Here is a 21,348-nt window from a genome sequence, read left to right as displayed (position 1 = left end):
CCAACCATGCCAAATATGATTTTTTTTTTGCCATTTTTCAAATATAAACATCGCAGCATATCTGAGTATTGTTGCTCACCATACCCGTCCCTTTATGACCGTGTCACAAAGCTCAGCTCAAACCAGAACTGGTTTCTTGAGTAAGACAAACAGTTCCCTGTAGTCAAATGGCCTCCACAGTCACCAGACCTCTCTCCATGTTCACTTATGGGATGCATGGGAACAGGAGATTCTCATGATGGATACGAAGCCGACAGATCTGCAGCAACTGTGTGATGTTGTGATGTCATCATGAACCAAATTCTGAGGAATGTTTAAGTCACCTTGGTGAATTTATGCCATGAAGAATTAAGGGATACTAGTGTAATTAATTAAGTGGTCAGAGTGGCCAGAGAGTGGTTGATGCTTCACTATAGGAATGAAAAAATTTGAGGCCAGCTCAACCTTTATTTTCCACACCCGCACGTGTTTACTGTGAATTTGCAGCCTCATATTTCTGGCTTTCATATAGAAAAATGTAGTTAGTTGCTGTTTTATTGGTAGTCTGAACACACCGCTACTACCTGCACCACTGGACTGCAGAATTTGGAAGTTCATTTGCAGTTTGCAAATGACAATCATTTGTAAAATGGCACCATATCAGCACCATTTAAGGCCTGTGTGTAAGTAGTTCTTGCAGATTGGTTTTGCAAAGCAATCCCATGGTGCACGAGCCAAAAAGCTTTTTTTCCTCTCTTGGCACAAGAATCTGCATTGGGTTCACATCATGAAAATATAAATCACTTCCTCTGACTTTGGGAAAGTTTTACATTAAAAAAATCCTCTGCAGAATCCACTCAGATTGTGCTTTGTGGTGTTCTTTCAGTAGGTCCACAGACGTCTCCAATAAGTGTCAGCGTGCAGTCGTTTTTGCTTTTAAAAGCAAAGCTTTTTTTAAAGCTGTGACTAGATTTAGGGAGACGGATGTCATTGTCAAATCAAAATATTTTTAGATTTTCCTCTTAAGATTTCAGACCACTGTGAGTTAGAGCATGAAAACAAATGCTGACTCAGAGAAGACACAAAAAGTGTCAGGAGGAGGCTGCAGACAGGGTGGAGAGTCTGCGCTCCGACAGCGTAGACATAGCATCAGGCCACACAGAGGCTTCCTTGTCTATAAACACAACCTGTTGCTGCTCTCTCAAGAGTATGCTATGCAGGGAATGCCAAAAGGATTAGCGCCTAGCCATTTGAGATAATGGGGAAAAATGAGACGTGATGTGGCGGAGGAAAGCAACAAAGAGTCAAGGACGAGACAGCATCACATTTCTTACATTCTCTTGTGTTTATGCCGCAATCGGTGGTTAATCTGTCCAAAATTAGCCAAGAAAAAAAACATAACAAGGTGGCAAGAAATCACATACTCGAAGATAGTTTCATTTTTGTGTTTATTTGCTGTGTACATCATACACAAACTTCTTTGGAATAAAAGCCGAACCTCTCGTGTGTGAAATTAAAAAAGGAGAATCAGAAGTTACGTCGCCACTTTGCAAAACATGCAAACAAATTTTTATTTTTTTCTTAACAGGGAGATCTGAAAAAAATCCAGGTGGAAAGATTCTCAGGAGTGTGCCATGCTCATGATTAATACAGAAAATAATTGACATTGCAAGTAACATGCCCTTGAGTTCAGTAATACTCTCAGTCTAACCTCCACATACCTCAGCAGTTCACATTACAGTGGCGCAGTCCAGGGCAAGCAATGGAAATGACCTTTCATTAAGATAAAGCGGGAATAACTGAAGAATGGATGAGGTGAAGGTGAGGTAGGATCTGCGGTTACCAGGGAGAGCAGGGCGGCTTCAGCCCCTTTTGCATGTTTTGTGATGGGAATCGGGTTGACCGAGTTAACATCTGTAAGCTGCCAGATGGTGGAAATGACATCCTAAAGCATCTGGCAGGAAAGGCCTGTCAGCTTGAGTTCTTTTACTCTTATAATATATTACTTTTTTATATATATGAAATTTCAGTGAAACACAAATATTCGCCTGCTGAATCCAGTTCACAGTCACAGGACAGACAGGGTGTTTATTCCTGTTTTCATTCCTGAAACTCTTAAGCTTACCCAGCAGTGACCACTGAATAGGTGTGGAAATCTGTGAGTGGGTCACATTAAATATCCTGAACACTGATCCTAACTAAGGGTTGAAAAATGAATTTCAAATAATGAAAACTAGCTAAGCATGGCTCCTTTTTTTTCAGGACAAAGAAGCTTCTTTGAATCCAGCTCAGTGATTAACATTATATGAGATGAAATATCTGTAAGGAGTCAAAACTATATTTCTATGTGTCATTTCCTCACTCTGTCCAGTTCAGTGCATTAACAACCCCATGGGGGTGCCTCACATGTTTGTTCCAACGCCTGCGTTTAAGGAGTAAAAAAAAAAGAAAAGCGACACACAAACTAAACTGGGACAGATTCGAATGAGGTACTCATGGTTCACTTCACACTCACACAGCATTTTTCCTGTTGGAAAAAACATAGCTTAGTGGTTTTCCATTTTAAATTAGTCATTAGGAAGAGCGGTGATGTCAAGGAGGCTAAGCTGGGTTGACTGTGTCAAACAAACACACACTTATGTGCCTTGTGAGGATTCACAGGGGGCTCATTTCAAATCAGTTCTTATCTGGTTATGCAAATAAATGAAAAGAAGCTACAAATGGAGAGGACAGTAATCCAGCGCCCACTCCACACACACACTCATACACATTTATGATAATGGGGGAAAAAATGCGACGGAAAATAGCTCCATTTGCCGTAAAGGTCACAAAACACTTCCTTAGGCTCTATAAATACAACAAATCAGATTGACAGGATATAAGTATTAGCAGTTATTCTCTAATTTAAAGAAGCTGTGACTTTGGAGTGAAGGGAGCAAAGGTAGATGCGTGTCATGAAATGCTAATCCTGTGAATGTTGACCACTGAAACAAATCCAGCGTCTTTGACTCTCGTTTGAAATGTAAAAATTCAAATCATATTTTGAAGCCAGATTCGATTGACGAAACTGTTTGAGCCTCAAAAGTTAAAAAACCAAACAATGTTGCACTCTGTTGCAGCCCACAGAGGATAACGTACTTTAAATTTATGTGAACTACACAACACCTACACAGCTCTCAATGGCACAGGGATCCTCGTCCAGCTATCAAACCGTTGATTCTTTGGGTCCTTCACGGGCGGCGTTTTTACACCCGTAAAGCCATTTGATGACACGAGCATTTCTCTCAATTATTGACACGCCAGTGGGAAGCTGCTCAGCCAGCTCCTCCTCAAACAGTCCATCTCCTGAGTGGCGGGAGAACTCACTGGGCTCCGAGCCTCCACAGACGTCCCCGCCCACGCTGCGGAGCGCCAACGAGAGAGTGTCTATAGAGCTGGCCCCTGAGAGGAAATTCTGGCGACCCAGACGCTCTACCATATCTATGTCCAGCCCGCAGAAGTCAAAGAAATGCTCCTGCTCCGATAACGCTACTGAGCAGCGCAGATGTAAGTCTGACTTGGAGCGCCGCAACTCTCCAAACTGTCTTCTGGGTGCCGGTGGTGACGCTCGTTTCCACGGGTCATTCTCATCGTCATGCTTGTTTGAGTGGTTTCCATTGGTAACTCCATCGCCGGTGCCATTTGTAAAGCCATTCTTAATCTCTTCAAGCGTGCAGCTTAACCCGGAGCTGGGGGCAGACTCTGGGCTGCGCTCGTGGTCAGTTTTGCTGGACCTCCTGCTCCCCGGTCCCCCGTCTGGCGCATCTTTATCGTTGGTCCAAGACATGCGAGAGTCGCCATCCCGGGATGACGCTTTCTCTTCACCGATGACCATTTTCTGGATTCTGCTCTCACCTCCACTACTCTTCTCCCTCATGGATCCCTGGAAGAGGCGGCGGACGAAACTGTAGCCCTTTATCTCCATGTTATTGTTTTCTCCCACCGCTGTACTGCTCGGGCTCTTGCACTCTTTTTTCTGCCGGTAGATGACGAGGGAGTCTGGCCTCAGCATGCGTTTGCCTGTACTCCTTCGGAGAATGGGAGCGCTGTGTGGCGCTACCAAGGTGTTAAGTCCAGGTGTGCGCGGGCTGGGGGGCGCATTGTTCACATTGCTCCTGTTATGTGCCTCAACATCGACAGAAGTCCGTCTGTTCTCCTTTCTCGAGTCATCGTTTTCATTTTCGTCTCTTGCAGCGAAGGAGCCACAGACCGGAGGGAATGGAGTGTTGGACGGACGCTGTGGGGGAAGATGAGGCGTCAGGCTTGCAGGGATGGTGATTGCTCGCCGGGGTGGCGGCGGTGGGGTGGCACAGGGTACAAGTACAGGCTCTTGCTTGGTGTTGATCACCTGCTGGCTTTTAACATACTTGGCTTTGTCTGCCTCGAGTCTCTCCACGGCGCTGACTGAGCGGCCGTGACCGCCGCCATCAATCTGCCTACGCAAGTAGTCTGGACCCTTGTTGAGAAGCCTCAGAGGTGAAGGAGATCCAATTGGCGTTAGGGGCTTCATGTTAATTCACCGAGCTGGAAAAGACATCAAAACCGCAGCCTCCAAACTGACTCACAGCTCCCGACGTCCCACAGTGAGCTGTTGTAAGCTCTGTGAAATTTCAAGCCTAGTGGGAGCGTTTAGAAAAGTTTCTAACTATAGAGGACTGGCAGCTCCCATTCCTGTACTCACAGCTCTTAAATGTTTTTTGAACAATAATAGACCAAGTAGCAATTCAGGAAACCACAAAATCCAAGATTGTTGTAACTTTTTCTATAGATAGCCAACTGACTCTTTGTTGGGCAGTGTAAGAACCCAGGCAAATTGATATCTCTATCCAGTATTTATAAAGGCATCTGGATAGGCAGGGAACAGGGAAGTCCTTTTTTGTCAGCCTGAAGCTCTCCCAAATGAGATGCTCCCTGCCCACAGTGCAGCAGAAATAGCAGGCAGGGTGTAGTTTGAAAGGGTTACTTCTTCCTCCCCCACTTTTTCTTCTCTCTTTTTCTCTACCAACAACACCCTTCACTGTTGATCTTTTCAGTGGCGACTGCCGGGAGAAATTAGATATACCAGCCTCAAATATTTGCTTTGCACAGGGCGTTTAAGGGACGCCAGGTCAAGACTTTTGTTTGACGCCCGTCGTGGTTGAGCTGACTTGAGGGTGGCCGGCACCGATGCACTTGATTTGTTGATGGACAGATGGCGGAGAAGCAGTTCGCATTCTTCACCTGTGTGGACCCCTGGAAGAGGCAGAGAGAGAGAGAGTGGTTTTAGTTCTCAGTGCTACTTTCAAAGGCAGTGGTGCCTTAAGCCGATCATAGATTGTGATTATTTAAAGCTGGAGGGGGGGAGCGACAATATCCCGTCATTGATGAATGAATGGAAACATGGATACAGCACTGTTTGCTGTCCAGACAGGATGATGACATGTCCGTCTCCACCTGTTTTCTGAACAGGAAGGCAGAGAGACTCATTATGATGTCCTATTAGAACAATTGTTTCAGCTGTGTTTATGACTGCAAACTCAACATCCTTTATTATTGATCACCGAAAACACAGGACAAAAAAACTAGTCGCGATACTAATTCCTCTTTTTGTCACAGCTATTAGACTCAAATAACATGATGTGTAACTGGAGAGGCAAAAAAAAAAAGTTTCTGACAGCTTGCTGTAGCTTACTTCTTTAAATTAATGCAAAATAAAGCTGGTGAACACCTTTGAAGGGATCTTTTATAGCCACAGTAATGCTGCTTGTTATTTAAATGAAAAACCACTACAAAAGTTCAGTAAAGACAGTAAAACTAATGAGGCATGGCACCGTGACAGATGTTGCTTTTTTTTAAAAATTACTATGCTCTGCTTTATATTACATTTTCCTGCTATATGAGGATTTGGTGGAGCAAGCGGGGAGGAGGGTGCACGTGCCTATAACAGCCTCAGCCTGAGGAGTATTTATAGCTTTACACCATCCCGGCACAGTTATCATATGTCTATGTATGTGTATATATGTGCGTGTTAGTGCATGCGGTCATGGGTATTTGTTTCCTGTAAGCATTTCTTTGTGTGTGTGTGTGCCAGCACAAGGCAGCGAGGGGCTGCCCTGTAAATGAAAGAGGGGTGCATGCAGAGTTTGGGTGCTGTGAAAGCCTTTCTGTCTGAAAAGCAGTGAGTGTCTGCCAAGTGCAAGCTGGAAAGCCAAAGAAGCCATCTTTAAAACCTGAAGCTGGTATTTATACTCTGGGGCCACAGGTGGAGCGTGTTTTCAATTCACCTTCCCTCAAAATGTATTAAAAGTCCATCTGGGGAGACAAATGCCCCTTGTGGTGTGTTGGACAGCAGGAGGGTGTTATACCGTTGCGCTTACTGTTCTCTCAGGTCCCTCAAGTGTCATCAAATGCTATTTTGGCTTTTCCTTCACAAAAGCTAAAACAATGAATGACCAGGAAAGAGGATCCGTGTCTCCAGTCAGGATGAACCACATGACACCGGCAATAGCAAAAACACCACAACATATACTCCTTTCTTATATTTTTGACTAATACTAATCAGATAACAGAGTGACACGAAACAAAGAAAACAATAACACACATAATTTATCCAACTATTTATAAAACTGGAGCAGTTTCTTGAAAAAGTCATACATGCACACTCGCATGTTATTATTACTTATTTTCTTGAAACTGAAATCTTCTGAAATCATATCACTTTAAACAATTTTTTACTCTATGTGCGTCTATTTTATTTAACCTCTTAATGTAAATTATAACATTCATAAGTTAAAAAAATATTTTCATATTTTTGTTTTACAAAATAAGCAACTTAGCTTACATTAAATAAACATCATTATAGCTGATTACATCACTTTCCAATTCCTGTGTTTCAATCAATTTTTTTATATGTTTCTTTCTTTTTACTCTTGTGCCTCTAACTGCTAATATCAAATTGTTGATATTTAAGAAGGTGAGCTAGAATTTCACCAAACCTTCTACCCGTATTCAGTCTCCATACGCCTGAGGAACCCTGTCAAATGGCGCTATAAATTACCTGACGATGGGGGAAATGGCATACCGGCTAGTTTTTCCAGATGTTGGGTATGTGGGAGCTCGGGAAAGTCAGCCATTGTTTTGGTAGGTTTTGAGAAAAATCACAACAGGTGTGGAAGCTAAAAAAACCCAAGAAAAATTGGTGGAAAATGTGGAGGAAATGAGGATGCAGGTTATGGTCTGTGGTTAGAGTTATGGGGTATTTATTAGGCATCTTTCTTCTTCTTTCTTCTGATCCCCATCTGAGTTCAAAATAAAAAAATTGAGAGAGTAATGCTACCACAGCGTTAAAGAAGATTATCGCCATAGGAGCCTAAACTAAGTTGTTAATGCTAACAGTGACTTTCTAGTGACGGGGTGGAGTTAAATATAGAAAGAAATATGAAGAACACAAGGACAATATATGAATACAAGAACTGGTAAATGTCAGCTAATCCTTGAAAACCACAGTAATATGCAGTATCTGTATTTGTTCTACTTCCAATGCTTTTTGTGTTCTCTTGTGATGCCAGTGTGCGTTCAATGAATGTGACATTAGGAGCATGAAGAAAACAAGCCACTTTCATAGGTTACGTCTTGCTCAAAGTGCTATCTGGGACATCACATGACTAAGTGAATCACAGTGGTTTGGAACATAATATATGAATGAACAACTGCACTAAGAAGACTGTCATTGGTGTAAGTGTTGGGATTTATGGCCATCTTTAGCTCCATTTCTTCAATCTTGGACTTAGGGTAGCTTTGCAAGATTTCACAGTTCAAGATAATCCTTATTTGTTTCATACTGGGTCTTAGTGCAGTCCCTCTAAACTCATCTCCTTCTCTTCAAGCCAACTTTCTACTCATTGGCTGCCCCTCACAACCAGAAGGTTTAGCAGGCTTCTGTTCACGGCTAATGATGACGACCATACTAACCACTCACAATGACATCACACAGACCCAAGAGTGAAAAAAATGCGTGAGGTCAAAGCCTGAGCTTTTGTCTCACAGGGATCACTTACTGATGTGACTGTGCTTGATATCCACATTAAACCATTATGACTGTAATTATATGAATAGTAGCATCAGAGGTCATTTTTTAAGGCATTTATCTGAACATAATATAATAAAACACTAAAACCGAAATCGGGAAAACCAGAAAGAAGGAACACACATGTGCACAAAACCACAGGGGACACCAGTGACTCAACTGGGATTTGCTGGAGAACAATAGCTGCCATTAGTTCTTTTGACTATAATGAGCCAAATTAGTACCCAGCACCTTCTCCTGTGATCTTGAAGCTTGTGCAAAGCATGAGATAGCCTTGGGATTTTCTCTCGTGTTTCACGACTTCTTTTGTCTCTCATTGCAGGTTGTCATTAACCTCTAAACCCGTCCCTTCTGTTCTCGTCTCTACAGTGAACATCACCCCACCTTCTCCTTCCTATTGCTACCCAAGCTCATTTGCCTGCACTCTCCTGCGTTACTTCCCACTCTTCAGCTCCTCTGCACATGCTACAGGGCTTCTCTGCCCTTTCATTTCACTCCCTACTCCATCACTCTCTTCTTGTAAACATATATTTTCCTTCTCTCTTTCTATCTCTTTCCATCTCCTGCTCCATTTACTGTTACTTACAGTGTGATCTTCAAAAGCTTTTTCCCATCTTAAGCCAACATATATTTGTTCTATTTATCAGAACTGACTATGTGTATGTATAGCAAAGCGGGCTCCAAACATACAGGCTTTGCAATGAATGTTAAACATCACAACATGAAAAACAAAAAAAGAATAAGAAGAAACTTAAAGACGGGGTGAAAAGCCAACAATCGTAAAAGTGAGCTGAGACACAACAGGAGTTTGATGGTTTAGATTGTACATATAAAAACTGACTGAACTAGTTTTGCTAGAATGAAACCCAGAAAAGGAAGTTCAAACTCTTGGGGAATTTCTGTCAGGCTGCAAACGCATCCAAATGTCAAAAATTACAAACACTGCCCACCAGATTCCAACATGTAGGGACAAATGTTTCAGGCACTGTGAACAAATGATGAATTACAAATAATTACAACAGCCTACAGCTATTTTATCCAACTACAAGGTTGTAACAAACTAGAAGAGTCTGCAGAAACATCAAACGTGTGATGCAAAAGTAATACCTGGGACATGCAGCAGAAAGCAGAGCTCCAAAAACCAGACATCAGTGAATTCTCACATCACCAGCTCTCCATGTCTGTGCAATTTCCATCGATGTGTTCTTTAATAAAACTCCTCTGTCTGTCTATCTGCCTCTCCTCTCTCGGCCTTTCATCTCTCCCGCATTTCCCCTCTGTGAAGCGGATGGACCATCCTGCAGGGGAGGCTTACCCAGGCGCCCCCATGCAGCTAAAGAGGAACCAGATGTTTTGTGTCATGCTACATCAAAATGCTTGGACAGAGACCTGTCATGGGAAGGCACAGTGGAGTTCGTTTTTCTTTTTAATCAGCAGCACTGTTTGTGCCACATGCATTTGACCCAGTGAGAGAACAAAGCGGGTCACATTTAGGCCTCGTTATCAGTTATATTGTCAGGTGGTTCTTCTTCTGAAAGTGCTGCCCCAGAAGCTAAACACACAAAAAGACCCAGGAAGTGTTTGTTTGCTTCAAGCGAGCCTCTAGAAGGATAGCTTCATCGAGGCATGCTTGGAAATCCAGAGAAAACCCAGCTGGTCCTGGATCAGAAGGTTAAAGGAAGTTTCTCTGTGAATTATGTATTTAGTGAAGTAAACACATGATAAGATGTTAATAAATTCAAAAAGACCACCTTTGAAGCTCTCGGGAGGTTATTCTGCACCTGTCAAATTAATCTTTGGACAGATGAGGGGCATCTGCTGCTGACAAAGAGCCAACTGGCCATCTCCAGCATCTTCCCTCTCTTTCACTGTCTTGCATTTCTCCCTTTCTTTATATGAACATCTGGCACAACTATTAAGGATGACAGTGACTAACAATCCTCCCTAATGGACTGAAATGTCTCAGTGTTCAAACGTTAACCAACGCTCATTCAAAGAAGACTTTATGTCATGACGGAGCATCTGCACACATAAGTGTCTCTACAGTGTGGATAAAAGTGTCTGCCACTAATGAGCCACGATTCATGACCGCAGGCTTCGGTCATTAACCAACACTGCAAACACAGGACTCAAGAAGTCTGTCGTGGGCCAGGACAAAGCAAAGGAGGCGTTGTCTTCTCCCCTCCAAACAAAAGAGACAAACTGGGCTGTCTTCGCATCATTAACGGGCTCCAACAATGGTCTCCTATAGGTAAGTCAGACTTGGTCTGCCTCATTAGTCAGGAAGGGAAAAGAACAACATGATGACAATAAAATGTAAGAGATTAAGACACATGATAGATAGGCTACTGCCCCCCTCAAAAACAAAGCCAACTGTAAATCTTATCATGCCTGTGAGGCCTTCAGTGCTATTAGCCACGTGATCTACGGTTCGAGGCTACGCAAGGGATTTCTCCGCATTCATGAGGAGCAGCAGCAGGCCACCTGGGATGGCTTAAGAAACCCCCAACCTGAATAGACCTCTTTGCAAACTGTAAACTGGACAAGATGCGCTCTAAACACACTGCTCTGGCTCTTTTGTCATTCAATGCTAATCATCGTGGGGGCAACTGAACATTGGAGAGCCACGCCAAAAACATGTACTCAGGCTAATGGTGGGTGTGGGTACAAGTACATGAGAACTGGATACAAAAAAAGCCAAGAATGAAAAAAACAAACAACCCCAAAACGAAACAGGGAAGACTGTAAAAAGATTTGACCTTATCTGATAATCAGGTATTAGGAGCATTAGCATAGTTATGAGCTAAAATTCAGCTAATAAAGGAAGATTGCACATATACGTACATACCTAAATTATCTCAACTTACTATTTTACATCATCACAGCTGGCCAACAGCACAGCTAATAATTAACTAATGACTTCATTACACTTAAAGTCAAGTCTTTATTTGCTGATTTTACATAATCTTGTAGTAGAAAATTAAGCACACAATCAAAGCACAGAGGTCTACCCAAGGCAGCAAACGACTCACAATAAACCAAAGCCTTTTGAACATAAGTGCTAATTATCAGTCGATTAACTCTGCGCTCTGCAGCATAATCAATAAAATGAATTAGCCTATTTGTAAATGTTGACACAGTTCTACTTTATAGCATTGGAAAAAACATTTTAGCAGTGGAAAGCAAAGGTATTATATTGCATATAAGAGTCGGGCAAAGTGTAACAAGCATTATTTGTTTATACTACACTGGCTAATCAGTCAAAATATGATCATAAGTAGCTTAATTAATAGAAGAGACTGTAATTGTATGTTGAGGTAATCAGTAAGAGAGCTATCACCCTGACATTACAGTAATTTAATTAACATTGTGCAATCTCCCCCTCCTATTACAGTCATTATACTGGAAGCCAAGCCTTTATCACGGCTGTAACACCCAAGCAGTGCTTACGCCGATAAGGCCAGCTCCAGGATAAAGTGTGCATATTTTTTTTTTTTTTTTTATCAACAGGCAGGGCAAGTTCCTTTTCTTTTGAGCACAGGGCTCAGGAAGGCTTCTGTTACTTGTGATTACCGAATAGCTCTGAACCATAAAGTTTTATGAATCACTATTTGCTTTTCCAGCTATAACATTACAACAAAGCAAAAAGAAACGCACGTAAGCTTTGCCTGTCAAAGTCTCTGAAAATAAAAGGCATCTTAAAATCTGCTCTCCATCGAGATAGAACGAGGACGTTATTTTATCATCCGAATGCCAATTTTAAAACTTAGAAAGTTTATAAGTGTAAAGATCTAAAGTTAGAGGCCTGTGATCCGTCCACCAGGTGCCAAGTGCGTGGAAATCTAATAATCCACGCTATAGAGAGACACCTGAGCCTGCCAGTAATGCAGGAATGTTAAGCTGCCTTATGATACCTCACTGTGAGAAATGTACAGAAAATATATGATCAAAGAGAAATACCCAGACAATGCAGGCAGGGATCCACATAGACACTGGATTAAAATGATAGTGGTACAGTAAAGTAATCATTGTGTAAATGGGCACTTCTTCTGTTTTATTTATGGGGAAATTACCAGTTATTTGGAGAGCAGTTGCTAACAGCACAGTTATATAGTCCATTTTGCCTTTGTTATTAACAAGGAATTGATTTTTAACTGTCCCTGTTTTCAGAGCATTGATCTATTTACGCACATGAAAAACGTGTCCTACAAAGGCAGGTCACCCGGCAGTCAGACTGATAAAGCCCTTTGTTCTGACATCTCAAATGTGAATATAGGGCACAGGAAGGAAGCAGCAGCAATGTGGTAAGCAGAGACCATGAAATGTCCGTGAAATCCAGCGACAGGCAAAATAATTGTGGAAATTGTGCAGGTACTGAGTTAAGCCTTGATTATACTCTGTTGCGGACACTGACAGCTGGAGGCCCGACGGCCGATTAGCTATTCCTGTTTAACTTCCACTTGAAGTTGACCGCCTGGGGAGCATGCGAAGTTGGTGCACTGTGATGTAAATTCTCCACAGAGAAGTTGGTAGGCACGTGGACAAAACCCCAAACCTCGCGCTAATACCGAGTTCCAGATTAGGTCGAAGTCGGAATTTCCGAGTTCCCAGTCAGAATTTAAATCTGAAAAGCCCCCTCAACTACTCAAAAGGTCGGACCAGTCCCACCAACTCCGAGTTAATAACCCGAGACGGCTGCAGTGAACATAAACAGTAATAAAACCGTAAAACTTTTAATCTGTTTTGTATTTGTGAGTTGCTAAATAAACCATATGCAGAGCACTGACCAGACTCTATCCATGAAGGAGAAGCAGCTGTGTTTTTAACTACAAATAAGTATTACCCTGTACTGCTAGTGATACATGAACTTCCCAAGAACCAAAACACACCCTTTTTCTTCTCACTTTTCCAGCTTTACTACTAGAATACACTATGTTGGAAATCAGGAGTGACAATACTCCCAAATACTGACATTGACACTTTTTTGCAAAAATATTTCTGGTTGTATTGGAGTCTCTGGGAAAACAGACCTTGGATCCCTTGTTCTGTAGCCTCAATAAACACTTTCCTGATTACTTTATGGGCTTAATCACTAGTTACCATCAGTCAACATCAGTCTAAGCAGAGATTCCCAGACCTCCCTTTCTCCAGCCCTGTCCTCCAGCTTTTGTGGTTTGATCCCAAGGCACTCCCAAGCCAATCTCTCCACAGTGTCCTGGTCTGCCCTGAAGCTTCTTAACATTTGCACATGCCTAAAAGGATCTCACCTAGGAGATGCCAGAACCACCTCAACTTGCTTCTTTCATTATTATTAGGTGGCTCTACTCGGAGCCCATCCAGAATGACCAAGCTCCTTACCCTACCTCTGAAGCCTTGATTATACTCTGTTGCAGACACAGTCAGCTGGGGAAACCATGACCTAGTCGTCATTTCTCTTATACTTCTTTGAAATCCTCTTGAAGTCTATAAATTCTCCATATAAGAATCCACAAACATCACAAAAGACAGGAAGGCCCGTCGGCGGACATCGCACAGCCTTCACATTCACTGTCTGGTGACAAAAGTTACGTCAGTCCAACCCAAGCTGACCGAAGTGAATCCTAGTGCATGCAGAATGTATAATAAAGGCCTAAGGGACAGCCTTCGGAGAGAGCAAATTTGCCCCTCTTGTATCCACCATCTCATTTTTTGGGTCACGACCCACAGTTTGTGGCCAAAGATCCACCGGTAAAAGCTTCGCTTTGCCTTCCACTCTCGTCTCTTCTCTCTTCAACTCAATAAACCACAATGATGTTCATGTTATAAACTGTGGCTGTTCTAAGAGTCCGAAGGGACTCTTAAACAACCTGTTGTCAGCCAATAAACGTGCTTTGACTTGGATGCTTGCCACGTCCACTTTCAAAACACCAAAATATTGACAGTGAAGACTCTCACCTCGAGGGTTGGGTTGCATCAGCATGGTTACATCCATCTTTTATACTGTCTATGATCCAAACATAACCTGTTTTTGTGGGGGACACGTGTACATTCAAGGGGGAAAGAAACCGTGTAGCGTAGTGTGTGCAAGAGCTACGTTTATAGAGTTAGTACGCACATATCCCAGCGCTGGACGGCATTGTTTAGTAAACTATAACCACCACTGCTGCTCCCTCCACATGCCAGTCTGGATTATGTGACCAGCAATACAAACCACTGTGACCTAATGTGTGTGTGCGAGTGTGTGTGCGGCACATCCCCGGACTGGGAATGCACTGTGCAACTCAGGGTAACAAAGCCCTCCCCCCTCGAATAAAAGCCTGCCCGGAGGCTGTTTATACAGTACAGTAGAGAGGCATAAATCTGGACATGTCCCTCAATCTCCCAGAGTCTTAAATTATGAAGCAGTGTTCTCACACTGTGAACCCTCATTAAGCTCTCAGCTGGTGTGAATGCTCTGAGAGACAGCTTTGTCTGGCCAACTGCCAGATGTTTTATTTCACAAAGTCGGCACATTTTTCCCTCTGCCAGGCATACGTCGGCTTCACCAAAGCGACAAAAGAGGCTTTAGCAGCAACTAAAAAGTCAAAAGCGGTGTTACATCAAACAGTGGTTTACCTGCCTTTTTGCTGACTGAAACAGTGCAGAAATATACTCTCCACAATGACTGACTAAAAGAGTTTACTGACAGCTAGATGAGTAAGAGCGCACAAGAATTGATTAAAGCCGTGTGAGAGCACAGGGGCCACATATGAGCGAACAGCAACTCAATCCAGAACTCCAAGTTAAAGTAAAAGGAAAGACAGCCAGAGTAGCATCTGTGTAACCCCACCCTCTTTTCACACACAGGGTTGCTAAAAGGACACTCACGAAACCCTTGCAGAATTATTCTAAGCACATGTTGCTGATGTTAGCGGTAAAAGGTTAGCACTAACTTGTGAGTACTTGTGACAGGACTGTTTGGGGTCGGTTAAGGCTTAAAGCATCTCCAGCTGTGCCTTGTCCCCAAACACTGGGTCATCTGTAACTATGGTGTCCCCGAGCCCATCTACTTCCTCCTCCTGCATCCCCACACATTCTCCACCACTTTAAATGTGTCAGCATTGATTTGCAATCAACACGGCGGGGCGCAAAAGTTTGCAACTCCAGATGAAATAAAACGCTCTGCATGCCGCTTCTTATAATGTAAACTTTCTCAAACACTTCTGGTGATTGGATACTTGAAGGTTGCTCATCCAATTCAGCTTTAATCCAGGAAAATCCCTGGTTTAAAATCCCCCATATTCAGTGTTTAACAGTGATCATTAATTATTTAGGGGTAAGCAGTCAAAAAGCGAATGCAGCAAGACGGCTGTATCAGGAATGTGTGGGTGCAGTTTGATTTAATCTGACCGACACAGCTCGAAACGTAAGCAAAATACCCCCTAAATCTAGAAATACTGCAAAAGCTAAATCCTGACTGCCACAAAAACTTTTAAAAAAGAGATCTTTTTATAGCTTTGTGATGTCTACTGAAACCCAGAGAGAAACTAGGCCATTAAAAGAAACGTCACGTGCTAAAAACATGCACGTCCAATCCCAAGAAACCACGAAAAGGACAGATAAGTTTGAAATATTCAGTGTGAGATGCCACAGATCAGAGTCCAACACTCATCTATTTCAAACTCACTAAAATGAGGTAACTCCTCCTTAAAAACTGCAAGAATCACCCACAGCCTCCCACACAAAGACCTTACACTAAGCTCTTCTGTTTGTCCTCTCTGCCATCTATACTTAGTTGTTAACCTTTGCTGAACCTGCCAGCTGTCTTCTCTCATTACCGATCAACCGACCTGCTTCCCGACTAACAGCACCCCGAGTGCCACGGAAAGACAGCCTTCGATTTGTCCCTCTTCCCTCCTCTCCTCCCTCGCTTCTGTCAGAATCAGAAAACATCTGGAAGAGTCCGTGCAGTTGTATTGGCGGCCTCCTCCTCTGTCAGTGGGAATGTCCAGACTCGTGTCGTCTTCCTCACGGTCGAGCGGACACAGCGTGGCACGGCTGAGTGTGATGGGATGTGGCAGAGCTACAGAGGCGCCCAGTCGGACTGTGAACAATTACAGGGATGTGAGAGCAGCGGGGAGAAGGGCCGCTCTCACAGCTGTCACCCACGCACACACAGGGGACCGTCAGGAGATGGAGATCTGTCAGATCATGTTTCATGATTTCGTTGCTCACAATGAATTATAAATTGAGTTCGGAAGCCCGTGGAGATGGAAGTGATGTAATGCTCTCAGGTCTCTGAGAGTGGCAAGACTGATTATAATAATCATTATGTCAAAAAATTAAGTGCAAAGACTCAAAAAAGCCTGAAAAATACATCAATTTGATACTTCTGCGAATATGATTCCACACTAGTTTGCAAAAGAGAAGAAGCTCGCTACATAGATGGTAGGTTTCACTTCTCCTTTCAGCCAACTTCATGCCTGTTTGAAAAGGTTTGTTTTGTCTCTGGATGTAACTTAGAAGCTGAGTTTATCGACAAGCTCTTCCTCTCTTACACGCAGTTCCTCCTGAAAACTGTTCCCAGAGACTTTTGCCACAACGGCCCAAACAAGGCGACAAGGAGCAATAAAAGCTAAATTATAAGCCCGACGGTTTGTGTGAGAGTGTTTGAAGTCTCACACAGTTGTAAACGTCAAATGTCTAAAACCAGCTGCTGTTAAACAACACACACACACACACAGTCACTTAACGCAGTGCCAGGGGGAAGATGATGTCATTAGCAGGGCACATTTTCCCCTCTAATTAGAAACTCAAGCTTCACGCCGTAACTCGGGGGTCTTTACATGCAACAAAACAGGGTTTAAAGAAAACAAATGTTTGACATGGCCTCTTAAAAGGCTGCGTTTTCAAGCCCTGCTCTGCAGGAAAGCAAAACCGAGCCTTGAATTTTGATAAGAAACACATGAGTGGCCCATTGTGAACTAAAACCATGAAAAATCCTGCGGCTTCCGCTTGTTCTCTGCATTCAGCTATAATGTGGTCAAAACTCAATCAGATTATGCACTTGTGCAGCCTCGACAAAAAAACTCTGTTCATTAAAAACAAAACACGGAGAAAGTTGTAAAATAAAAGACTTAAAGATGAGGAATCTAGCTGTCCTGTGATATAGGCTCAACTTTTTCACCCATGCTGCAGAGAGATGCTAGATCTCAGCTCCTGTTTAAATGCTCATATTGTGAACATGCACATTACGTCAAACCAAACTCTCAAAAGTCAGAAAGTGAACATGAGTCTGCATGCTCCTCTAAGCATTGCATCAATAACACCATCATCATAAATATCCCTGCTGGTGCTACGAGCCAAGCGGGAAGGCAAAGACCCAAATCACATTTTATTTAGTCATGTTAATGATGTCAGGGCTCCTGTCAACACCTCAGACGGAGACTGCAGTGAGCAGCTCAGCGCCCCTGGGCTCTCTTTCCGCTTTGTAACTGGAGGATGTATTCTTGTCTGCTCTGTTGGGATCAGCATCAAACACAGATGCAGCTGTATTACTGCTGGAAAATTAGCACACTGCCACATGAATCCAGGCACAAAACTGCGACTGTTTACGACCGCCTCTGCACTGTAATTTTGCAAGCAGGTATTCAGTCAGAGAGATGTTTGCGCTGCGCACTGAATCGTGTGTATGCAGTTTGAATGATTGATGTCGTCAGTAAGCGTTTAAGACCTATGAATCACCGTAGCCGTTGGGCACGGTTCAGCATGGTTCAGCACGGAATTCGGGGATTCAAACAAAAGTGTAAGGTAGTGAAAGGTAGGGAGGAGACGGAGCTAAATCTACCTATTGAATAGAAGGCCTGGAAAGTGATTCACCAAAGACTGTGTGGAAAATTTGTCTCATATTTAAATCTTCACTAACATCCTTAAAGTAGTTAGAGAGGAGGGCTAGCACATCTGCTGAGGAAAACTCACAGTGTGCTCAGCAGCAGCATTATGGCCACGAAAAGCTCTGAGCGTGTTTGTTAGAAGGTACGAGCGAGAGCAACATTTGAGCCACTTCGTGAGCTGCATCAAAAAGCACGAATCAAACCTCCAGCCACTTATCGCAGGCCTAACCGGCACATGCTCATCTATGAATCCGAATGTGTTTACAAGACATGTGTGGTCTGTTTAGTCTGACTGTTAAGTTGTTTATGCTCCTGACCCCACGCTGATCAAACCAACTCAGGATGCTTGAGCCCTTATGAAGAGAGGTGGAGCTGCAAGGGTGGAGGTGGGTCAAGGTGGAGGTGACCCTGAGGGCACGTGATTGTCTCCTTGGAAGAGACCGTCTTTTCACTTTAGAGTGGGTGGATTGCATAATGCTCCTCCCCAACTTTTTTTTCCTATTCTTTTGAAAGTTCTCAAGTAGCACCGTCTTAGTCTTTAAAATGAGCTCCTATAGTTTTAGTCGTGGTCTCAAATGATTGGCTGGTTACAAGAGAAAAAAAAAACCTTGACTTATAAGGGTTACAAAATTTGTCTTTGCTGATTAGATGCTTGGAAACCAGATCCTCATTTGGGCAATTTTCCTGATTTCATCCAGATGAAAATATTCAGTGCAGATCAAAGCTAAGCAAAGACCTGCTGCTCCAGGCCAGTGGTATTTGCAGTTATTATCAGCTGGACTTCAAGGTTGAGTTAAACCAGGGCGTCCACATATAGGGCTTACAGAGCACATGATCAATGGATGCACTTGCCACTTACAAAAAAATGTTTATGGTCTTATCAAACAGCTACCTAGAATCAGATATCCATTACAGAAAAAGCCAAACAACACATCATAAAGTTTCCAGACATAATTCTTGACTTGAAGAAGTCCTGTAGTAAATATAAAAAGGAAAGCACACACCCTGTTGACTAAGGATTATTAATATTTAACCTATTTTAATCCAAGAATACCTCAGAAGTGCTATCTGGGAGGTGAGTCTCTGGATTCTTAGTTAAGGAATAATAATGAACCAATAATAGATACCGACTTATTTAAAGCCTGTTTATTCTTTGCCATCTGTTTAACCCGTAACTGCACGCTTACTAAAATAACTCACTGAGAGTACAAAATAATCACTTAGCGGATTGGTCGATTCCTGTCCGAGTCAGCCTGATCGGTAAACTTCCAACATGTCATAAATCACCGTCAGCACAAAAATGTTATTAAAAAACCGAGCGGTGGAAGCCGTAGTTCTGTCCGCACTCACCACATTCGCTCAGTTTATCCACTGTTGCTGTTGTTGTCTTTGAAATCCAGTGAAGGTGTGGAGCTCTGTCACGGACACACGGTCGGCGTGGCGCTGCGCTGTTCGCTCTGCGCGGTCTGCTGGCGCACTGACGGGCAGACGCACGGCAGCGGCAGTAAAAGAGGGAGTCCCGACCTCCCCACAGCGGCGGGGGTGGGCAGGTATGACGAGCAAATGTGAAAGATTTTCAGGGAGAGGTGTTATCTGCTGAACCCCCACCCTGTCCTAAGATGATCTCATCAAACTGTTAAATCACTTCACTTTTATTACTAGTTCTTAAGAGTAGTTGTTTTATTCAGGATGATTGGTTGTGCTACTCGCACTGTTACCAGTAATCCAGCATTTGATTGGATTTAGTCTTTAATCATTATTGTTTTCTTGTAGATGGATCTGACTAATTAACACATACATGCAATTACCATGTAATACATGTGACCTGTTGTCTTAAGTTTAAACATTTTCAGAAATATGTACTTTTCAGTGCATTCACATTGCTTTTTTTTTTTTTACATCTTGTGTTCCACTTATTTATTTGTTGTTTTAGCTGTAGACAGTTTGTGATCAGTTGATACCAAATTAAAAAGCTGATCGATCTGTTGCTCGTTCCCTCTTATCATCCTCCCTCCTCCTGTGTTTTTGTTGCTTGTTCTGCAGCTCAACATGACTCGCTCAGAAAGGTCAAGCGAGAGGGAAAGAGAGCGAGAGATAAAGGAGTGATCTCCACATTTCACGCACACCTGTTTCTCATTCCCGAGCTCATCACTCTTGACGGAGCGGACAGGCCGGTGAGGAAGCACGGTGTAGCAGAGAGCCACTGGAAATATTTTACTGAGAACATAAACAGGCTCTGAAACACAGAGGTGCAAAAGGCTCCACCCAGAGTGTATAAATCATACGCAGAGTCTCCTCTCCTCCAGTCATTTGTGCTGTGCCGGCTTTGGCAAACACTTTACACTTTACATTCAACAGAGCAAAACTCATCCAGTCAAGCTTCTATGTAGCTCACAGGGTAAGTGTTGAACTGATGTTTTAAAATAGGAAAATATGCAAATGTGAACCATAAAAATAGCAAAAGGGCTCAACAAAGCCTTAGAAGGTTATATCTTTTAAAACGAGATCAAGAAACATCTGTATTATAAAGGAAAGACACTTCCAGAATACAAGTTCCAGTTTCTGCAGAGCTAAGCTTGCACAGTACATTTGGAGCACCTTGAGATTGGAGCTGTGGCTTTTGTTTGCCACATCTGGGTGCCGTAACACGATCTACCATTCCTGTTCTCTGACCTCTGCCCTCACGGCAAAGACTCAAGGAAGCCACACTTCCTGTTGAGCGTGGTGCGCGAGGTGGCGCGTGACCCTCAGCCTTGTTTGACGCCATCCTCGCACCCAGGAGTAGGCCTACATTCACCCATCTCTCTCCACTGCTGTGTGGCTGTGGATGGCCGATGCAGCAGGTGGCAAATTCCCAGTACGATTCCTGGTGCCAGTGAGTTATTTAAGACCCTGTTAACTCAAGGCGATAATCCTGCAAAAGCTGTGAAACATCACGTACTGAGAGGGTGACTGAGACAACAGGGTTGCGCCCAGGCTCAAAAAGGAGATGTAAGGTTTCAACTGAGAAAAAGTGAGTTTTATTTTTGGTGGAGCTATGTGGAAGTGAGAGAGTCTCTCATCCTCAGTCGTACTCATACTTTTTTATTTATTTATTTATTTATTTGAGCCCCCAAAGTCTTGTTCTCTAAAAGCCATTGTTCATTTAAAACAGCATTATTATGTACTCAAGCATCATTTAGGACAATTTTAACATTTAACATTTTTATTTTAACTACAACAACCAGAACTACCCGCCAACAGTCTCCTGATTCTTATTCAAAGGTTAATGCATCCTGATTGCTGCACCAGATGTGTCACCACCCATTTTCAGCGAAGCTCATCCAGCTAGAAGAGCTACTGCATGAGAGGAAATAGAAATACTCTTCAGATGCAACTACTATATCGAAGGCTGTTGTCATAAAAGGATTTATA

At 43.0% G+C, this 21,348-nt stretch overlaps 1 protein-coding gene across 1 annotated transcript; it reads right to left on the bottom strand.

Annotated features, from left to right (window-relative positions):
• Window positions 1-1,409: 1,409 nt before the first annotated feature.
• fam110d (family with sequence similarity 110 member D) lies at window positions 1,410-19,458 on the bottom strand. Its single transcript, XM_026185274.1, has 2 exons — window positions 19,285-19,458; window positions 1,410-5,250 (listed from the first exon to the last, which is right to left on the bottom strand). The coding sequence occupies exon 2, from the start codon at window positions 4,526-4,528 to the stop codon at window positions 3,185-3,187; it is 1,344 nt and encodes a 447-aa protein (XP_026041059.1). The 5' UTR covers window positions 4,529-5,250; window positions 19,285-19,458; the 3' UTR covers window positions 1,410-3,184.
• Between the last annotated feature and the right edge of the window lie 1,890 nt (window positions 19,459-21,348).

The sequence above is a fragment of the Astatotilapia calliptera genome, chromosome 11 (assembly GCF_900246225.1).
Source record: "Astatotilapia calliptera chromosome 11, fAstCal1.2, whole genome shotgun sequence".
NCBI lineage: Eukaryota > Metazoa > Chordata > Actinopteri > Cichliformes > Cichlidae > Astatotilapia > Astatotilapia calliptera.
The sequence above is the reverse complement of the archived record's forward strand: the minus strand, read 5'-3'. Positions and strand labels throughout refer to the sequence as shown.

Bases quoted from the DNA above. Each gene is read 5' to 3' on its own strand.
- fam110d (XM_026185274.1), bottom strand. From the start codon at position 4,528: ATGAAGCCCCTAACGCCAATTGGATCTCCTTCACCTCTGAGGCTTCTC.